Source organism: Rattus rattus, chromosome 11, assembly GCF_011064425.1.
Source record: "Rattus rattus isolate New Zealand chromosome 11, Rrattus_CSIRO_v1, whole genome shotgun sequence".
Classification (NCBI taxonomy): domain Eukaryota; kingdom Metazoa; phylum Chordata; class Mammalia; order Rodentia; family Muridae; genus Rattus; species Rattus rattus.
This window is the reverse complement of record NC_046164.1, coordinates 75,338,607-75,346,857: the sequence shown is the minus strand read 5'-3', so window position 1 is coordinate 75,346,857 and position 8,251 is coordinate 75,338,607. Positions and strand designations below refer to the sequence as shown.

Sequence of the window (8,251 nt, the reverse complement as noted above, 5' to 3'; positions counted from 1 at the left end):
ATGGTCTGGGGAAAGGCTCCTTGTGTGGTTGACCCCACCCGAGGTGGTGCAGCCCTGTACCTTTAGCTCGACCTTGACCTAAAGTAAATTTGCAGAGAAGCATCCTCCCTGGGGTTAGAATTTGCAGTTAACAGGTGTGAACATCTTAGTGGCAGTTTGGTGGTCATGTATGATACTGCAAACAGAATTGTAAGTAATAATTAAAAAAATTTTTTTTCAACACAATTTTAGGGCACAAACTATGCAACATTTAAATAGCTGGATTCTCATTTGGTCTGGGCTATTTGTTTTGAGACAGGGTCTCCTGATGGTTCTGACTAGCTTAGAATTTACTATGTAGACCTGGCTCGCCTCAAATTTGTGATCTCTTGCCTCTGCCTCCAGAGTGTTGAGACTGTAGGCATAATCCATCCCAGCTTTGTTTTGTTGAGGTTGGTCTCCCTCTGCAATTCAGGCTATACTGGTAGCACTCTTCCTGTCACAGCCTCTTAAATTTTTAAACTTATATTTACAAAATAAAGCCAATTTTAAAAAAACATATATACACACAAGGACGAAGGAATACTAAGTCACAACGATAGGAGGAAGGGTTTTTGCCATTACAAAGAGGAAGTTACTGATTCAGGCCAACATTTTTAACATGTCAAAACCATCAGGTGAAAGGTTGTTTTTACCCCTCAGACTGCATGCTCCACAGAAAGAATAAATGGTAACCTCTCCAAGCCAGGCTTACACTGGTAATCCCAGCATTTTGGAGAATGGCTGTCAGAGATGCTGCCAGCTTAAGGCCAGCCCGTATCACCTAGTGAGTTCCAAGCCAGGCTGAGCTAGAAAGTGAGAGCCTGCCCCTGACCCTGTTTGTCACTTCTAGTGAGTGATCTGCCAAACACTTTAACCTCACATTTGAGTCTAGTCTCGGTACTGAGTCAGCTTTTGATTGTGACTTGTGATGTGAGAAAAATTTCAGGGGCTGGGTCCCACATTAAGGCAATTAATGTTCTGAGTGGAACCTGGTGGTTGGGAGTCCTCTGGAGGGGCTGGGGCCATAGCTCAGAGGTAGAACATTGACCTTGTGAGGCTCTGGGTTGTATTTAAGTCTCAATTAGGTTAAGCAGGTATGAAACTCACATAGCTGAAACTCCTGATGCTTTGTATTTCCTACAGGTGAAAAATAAGCCCTTTACCCAATCTGGCTTGAGGCTGTTTCCATCTTCAGGAAGTTGTTTCTGATTGTATTAGAACAAGCATCCCTGGGGTTGGGGATTTAGCTCAGGGGTAGAGCGCTTGCCTAGGAAGCACAAGGCCCTGGGTTCGAACCCCAGCTCCGAAGGAAAAAAAAAAAAAAAAACAAACAGAACAAGCATCCCTAGTTGTTTTGGGGGCTGGAGAGATGGCTCATGGAACTCAGGTTCAATTCCCAGCAACCACATGGTTTCACATCCATCTGTAATGAGATCTGATGCCCTCTTCTGGTGTGAAGATAGCTACGGTGTCTTTTTTTTTTTTTTTTTTTTGAGACCAAGTTCTGTGTAGCTCTGGCTATCCTGCAATTTGCTTTGTTGACCAGGCTGGCCTCCATGTCAGAGATCTGCTTGCCCCTGCCTCGGTGCTAGGATTAAAGGCATGCATTACCACCACACAATAAACTGTCTCCCATTCTACTCAAACTTTGCTCCTTTAGCCACTTCTGGGAGAATCAAATCTGAGGTTTATCCTGATGGTTTGTGGCAGTCCCCGCAAAAACTTAATGATCTCCTGATCTTCCTTCCACCCCCTCTCCAAAATACTCAGTGGCAGTTAAGACCTCTTGGGTTAGAGAAGACAAACACCTTAGAGTTGTGCTGTAGTCCTAGCCAAGGAACCTAACCAGTTGCTTAGAGACCTCTATCAACTCCAATACAAACAAGGACAAACACTTCTCATTTAGTTTTTATTCATAATCATAAACTTAACTTTGCAATCCTGCTAGACTTTGAAGGGGAATGAGGAAAATATGGAACCCAAAGAACTTCAGTGAGAGCAGAGATTACAGGGTATTGCGAGCAGATGGGGTGGGGGTGCTCTCCTGAGCTACAGAAGGAATGGTTTGATGGGTAAAATGCCCGCAAGTCAAAGAAATTAGAGTTGTCCACAGTCGGAGATGGTGATCTTCTTGCTGGTCTTGCCATTCCTGGACCCAAAACGCTCCATGGCTTCCACAATGCTCATGCCTTCTTTCACCTTCCCAAAGACCACATGCTTGCCATCCAGCCTGTAGAAGAACATCACTAATATCAGCAGATCACGCACTGAAGATAAAAAGTTACCCAACACAGATACAATCAGCATGCTTATTCCTTGTCAACTTCTACTATCTTAAGGGATGGAATGAAAGGAACACTGAAGAAACATCAAGTGTCCCTCATCAGGACTCTGTACTCTTTCAACAGATCCATTCACTTTTTCTTACCACTCAGTCTTGGCAGTGCAGATAAAAAACTGGGAACCATTTGTGTTTGGTCCAGCATTTGCCATGGACAAGATGCCAGGACCTGTATGCTTCAGGATGAAGTTCTCATCCTCAAATTTCTCTCCGTAGATGGACTTGCCACCAGTGCCATTATGGCGTGTGAAGTCACCACCCTGTAGAAATCAGACAGTAATGTCACTCTGACAATCTAACTGAAAAGTCTGCAAGTATGCCATTTCTAATTTTGTTGTGTGTACACATATGCCACAGGATATCAACATTATTCTGCAATTTTTTTTTACACCCACCTTTTGTTTCAAATCTCATTAGCCTGGGCTCAAAGCTTTAGCTAAGGCTGGTTGACAGCATGTTGTCACCACACTCAAATGTTTTACAGGTGCCCTAGGACTCACGTCCTCAGTTTTGGGATCCTTATGTAGGTGTTTCACAGGGCGGTTGGTATGTTAAACACATTTGGAATCCCGGCACATGGGACGAAGAGGCAAGTGGATAAGAAACTTAACCTGTGCCGGGGCCTGTACAATGTAAGGGTCAGCCACCAGGCTCAGAGGAACTGACAAGTACTGCTATGTTCATACATAGAAAACAAAAACAAAAAAACAAAAACAAAAAAACAAACAGGCAACTGGAAATAAATGCTACACTTAGCTCAAGTCAAGTTTAATTGTAACCTTCTGGCTTAATTAAAGGAACTAAAAAATTTCAATTTCATACCTGGCACATGAATCCTGGAATAATTCTGTGAAAGGAGGAACCCTTATAGCCAAATCCTTTCTCCCCAGTGCTCAGAGCACGAAAGTTTTCTGTTAAAAACAACAAAAAAAAGAAGTACACTCACATATTTTCTCTTTATAATAGCTTTACCCATGAAACTTGTTAAATCTAGAAAATGATGAAACCAACCTGCTGTCTTTGGAACTTTGTCTGCAAACAGCTGTAACAAAAAAAAGCAGCTAATTAGCAATATATATTATATATTAATATATAAGTGAATAGTCTCATGCTTAAATGCCCTTTGCTTTAGGGATTTGTAAGTCATAAATTCATTCTCAGAGCACTACTTTGGTAAATAACTTTCAATTCCTAGTAAGAATCACTCCTATGAGCTTTAAGGTCCTACAGGGTTGAGAAACATGAGAACCAATAAATAAGAATAAGTAACTAGTCATAAATAGTGACATACTTCTTAAGACCTTTTTAAATATACCACAGCTAGTTCCAAATACTTTGGGCTCCTCCTAAGTATACAACCGCCCCAAAAATCAAAATTTTTTTTGAAACCCAAAATCAAAATTCTCAAAACACTGCATACAATGCATGACTAGGTAAATAAACTGTAGTCACTAGCAATGAAAATGCTACCACCTTCAACTTGTCAACACTGCCTTAAGCATCAGGTGAGTGATTCCTAACCTAATCATAGAGGATTTGAACACTTTAAACTCCCTTCCTCACAGCGTTCCAAGCCCACATTTTTATTGCAAGTATGACTTAAAAGCCTTTCTTGGCAGCTCCACCTATATTCTCACCGATGGACCTGTAGGTCTTGTCTCATTCCCATTAAGCTCTGGCTAACCTGATACTAACCTCCTACCCAGCACTGAGCTTAGGCCAAGTTTCCACAAGAGTACTTGTCAATTGTTAGCTCTGAATACAGACACACGCTGGCTAATTAGAACCTAGCGCTCTCTTTAGGTGCCTACCTACTATGTACCCAGCACTGTGGTCGGTGGGCAATGGGCGATCTAGCTTTGGAGTTAAAAGCATCAAACTCAATGATAGCTTCTAGAGAAACAATTTAGACAGGATAGACACTAAGTAACATTTCACTATGGCCTAAGGGTTAATAGTCAGGTTAACGAGGATATTTAATTTTGTAAAAGAAACACAATTGCTTAGGACACTCTCAATTACTAACTGATCTTTAAGCAGCCACTAAACACCTCCAGAACTAATTAAGTAGGTAACCACTGGACTCCCAATCCAGCTTGGTCAATGCAAAACTGCAGCGTGGCCAGTCATAACATGCCTGTTTCACAGAGGGTAATAGGGAGGGGTTCCAAAGCGCCTCCCCCGCTGCGCCATCACTGCGACAGGAGGCGGTCCTTGGGCACCAGCAAAAGCCAGGCCTTTCTCGTTTCCGCTCCGGGGTGGGGGACGCGGGGTTATTTTGGGGCCTCCCTAAACAAATGTTGCTGCTTCAGAACAAATGGCCAAATGCTCAATTTACACTCCAGTCTGCTACCAAACTGTATTTTTAGTAGGAACCATTGGATTTAACCGGACGAACGAGCACGTACCGGCTTCACCGAACCTTCGTCCTTGGACCTTAGGCAGAGTTCCTGCCCAGCCCCGATTAAAAGGCAGCGGCTCGGGGAAGGTGGTGGGGAAGAGGCCCGCAGGGCTGCAGCGCCGCAGCTTAACAGGGCGGGGCCCAACGGCTCTGAGATGGGAGAGGCGCGGAGCACGTGCGCCCGGCCTCGCAGGGCCCCACAGGACGCAGCCACGTGCGCCTGCGGGTAGGCCGAGGCGGGCGGGGGCAGCCCCCTCCCCCCAACGGCCGCGCCCCGCCCGGCTTTGTCCGCCGCCCGCCCAGCCTCCCCGCGCCTCGCCGGCCTCCCAAAATGGCCCCTCGTCAGGAAATGGCGCCGCCGCCCGCGCTCGCTCCTCCGGAGGGTCGGCCCACGACCGAGGGAGCCTCCCCCTCCACCGCTCCCAGGACCCCTCCCTGGAGCACCCCTGCCCACCCGACCTCGAAGCAGACGCGACCCAAGGGCTCGCCATCAGCCGTGATGTCGAAGAACACGGTGGGGTTGACCATGTCTGCAGCAAGCGGCGAAAAGAGACAGCGGCGTCTGCAAAGCGGCACGAGCCTCGCCGCGGCTTCTTTTATACCCAGTTCGGGTCCCGCCCACTACCAAGTCGCGCGCCTGGACCTGGATCAATCACAACTGCTTCCCAGACGGAGTGACGGTGCGACAGGCCTATGGGCGCGCGCAGACGCGGGTGGGGCGGGGAGCGAGGCGCGCGTGCGCCGTAGCGCGCAGAGGCAGGTTCCCGCCCGCGGGCTCCTAAGGGATGGTTGCTTCGCTGTCCGTGTGGGAAGAGTCGGAGGACAGTTATGGAGGGTGGCCACGCCATCTGGCTGTCCTTAGGTACGCATCCGGGCCTCCGGCCTTACCCAGTGATACTGTGTATCTTCCCATTGCACAGAGGGAGTAACTGAGGCAAACGTGGACCTCAAGGTCGAGCGGCCCTTCAAGGTCGGGCGGGGTCCTGCGGCGCGGCCTTTGCTGCGGAAACTCGAACAAGCATCCCTGGGCCAAGATCCAGGAACCACACCGGCTTTGTGCAATGGCAACCGCTTCCTGATAGGTCCATTTGAGCGCCTCCGTTTTCTTAAACTCTGGGGACCGGGCACAAGCAGCCCCCTCATTTTAAAGATTATGAAATACTTTTTAAATGTCCTACTTTCCAAATATATCTTGTGTTTTCTCCAGGAGGAACCTATTTAAACATAATCCTGGTTTACAGAGTCTACCTGTAATTTTTCTTTTCTCACCACCCAATCCCCCAAGGTCTTCTCGTTTCCTCATGAGGCCTAAGGAGTACTCTCAAAACAAATGCTTCCCAGCATGGTGGCACACGCCTGTAAATCTCACCCCAGATAGACTGAGACCGGAAGGCTGAGTTCCACACAGCCTGGGCTGTAAGTGAGGCCCTTCCTCAAAAAAAGACAGAGTCTGAGAATGGGAAAGTCAGTGCTGAGATCCTTCACCATAGCGTCTGCGGGAGTTGGCTCCAAACTGTAAGGCCTTAGGCACAGGACCTCAGGAATGTGGGTCTGGCCATGCCTTATTTGGATGGACCAGACCAAAAGCACGTTCGGTTCAACTACAGAGTCTAGATCTGCTTTTCTGAAAAACAGTCTCAGACATAAAGTGCTTGCAGTACAAACTTAAGGACCTGCGTTTGGATCCCCAGCACCTGTGTAAAAGCCAGGCCTATGGGAGGAGTCTGAGCCCAGGCCTGGGGCTCAGTTAGGCAAAGCTGAGTCAGTCTAGTGGATAAGGGCGAGACAGGGATGGCTAAGAGCACTTGCCTTCATTTTTTAATTAACTGGTTGTTTGGGTTATAGTTGAGTTTTAGGAGTTCTTCACATATTCTGGTTTAATTTCTTATCAGACACATAATTGCTGATGTGTTCTCCTATCCCCCCACTGAGTCAGCAAGATGGCTTAGCAGGTAAGAGGGCTTGCAGTCCGAGTCCCTGGAACCGGGTGAAAGGCCAGATGAAGTGAGTCACATCTGTGATCCCGGCACTCTAACGGTTGGGAATCAGAGATGGGAGACTGACAGAAGTCACTAGAGAGTCATTGCCTCAAAGCAAGATGCACGTGAGAGACCTTCAGAGGGGACAAGTCTGATGACGAGTTTAACCTCTGGGACCCACATGGTAGAAGGAAAGGGCAGTCTCCCACAAGTTGTCCTCTGACCTCCACACGTGCACACACGCACACACACAAACACACACACGAGCACACATACACACACACACATACACACACACACATACACACACACACACACGCACGCGCACACACACACTAAATATTTTTTAAAAATCCACCTTGCAGGCTGGAGAGCTGGCTCAGCAGCTAAGAGCACTGACTGCTCTTCCAGAGGTCCTGAGTTCAATTCCCAGCAACCACATGGTGGCTCACAACCATCTGTAATGGGATCCGATGCCCTCTTCTGGTGTGTCTGAAGACAGCTACAGTGTACTCATATACATAAAATAAATAAAATTTTTAAAAAAGTTAAAAAAAAATCCAACTCGCAAAGAAGTTTTCTTTAAGCTATATACAATATGCCCAGACTCACACATATACACACAAGTAAATAAATGTAAAGACATAAGTAAATAAATGTAAATACATAAATGGGAACACACACAAGTAAATGTACCGCCCACACAAATGGATAAATCTGTTTGCTAGGATTACAGATATGAACCACCATACCCAGTTTATACAGTGCTGGGACTAGAACCCAGGACTCCAGGCATGCTAGGCAAACCGTCCACTGACATCAAAACAGGCTCCCACCAATTCATAAGGGTTCTGATTTTTCCATGTCTTGAGCAATACTCACTATTCTCTCTTGAAAGCTTATGGAAGTCGGAGTATTCTCAGTTGTTCAGTACTTGCTCAGCTTTGAAAGGGAGGAGCTTGAACCACACCCAGCCAGGCAGAGCAGTGAGTACTACTGGGAACTGGCCAACATGTCTAACCCTGCACAGGCTCACAAAAGCCTCTAACAGGGGATTTGAACCTTTTCCCAAGGGCATAGGTACTAGGGCGTATGTGTTGTGAGAGCAAGAGGACCTGGGAGAACTGTCATGGGATTCTCCCAGGGGCTACGCTGATTGCTCCAGATCAGCTATTACCACGAGGAGGGGAGAAAGGCAAGCCAGAGAGAAGTCGACCTTAAATAACTGAAAGCTAGATTTCATAGCCTGGTCCAGATGTCCGTCCGTGCACACTGGATGGACTTGACCCCATATACTAGCAGCTTGCCAGATGAAACGGTACACAGTTGTCCAGACAGGGCTACCTTTCAGTCTCTAGCCTCTACTTTTTGGGGTGAAGGAGGGCAGGGTCTTGCTATATAGTGGCTGGATTAGATCTCCCTATGTAGCCCAGGCTGGCCTTCAGGTCGTGGTAATCCTTCTGAGCTTTCTGGGAGCTGGGATTACTGGTAAGTGCTACCACCTCTTCC

At 47.1% G+C, this 8,251-nt stretch overlaps 1 protein-coding gene and 1 non-coding gene across 2 annotated transcripts; one reads left to right on the top strand and one right to left on the bottom strand.

The window, feature by feature from the left end:
- On the top strand, nt 1-187 carry LOC116912963. The gene has a single exon (XR_004389530.1).
- Nucleotides 188-1,911: 1,724 nt separating this feature from the next.
- Nucleotides 1,912-5,414, bottom strand: Ppia (peptidylprolyl isomerase A). The gene is made up of 5 exons (XM_032916245.1): nt 5,223-5,414; nt 3,374-3,404; nt 3,185-3,273; nt 2,450-2,622; nt 1,912-2,251 (listed from the first exon to the last, which is right to left on the bottom strand). The coding sequence occupies exons 1-5, from the start codon at nt 5,289-5,291 to the stop codon at nt 2,119-2,121; spliced, it is 495 nt and encodes a 164-aa protein (XP_032772136.1). The 5' UTR covers nt 5,292-5,414; the 3' UTR covers nt 1,912-2,118.
- Between the last annotated feature and the right edge of the window lie 2,837 nt (nt 5,415-8,251).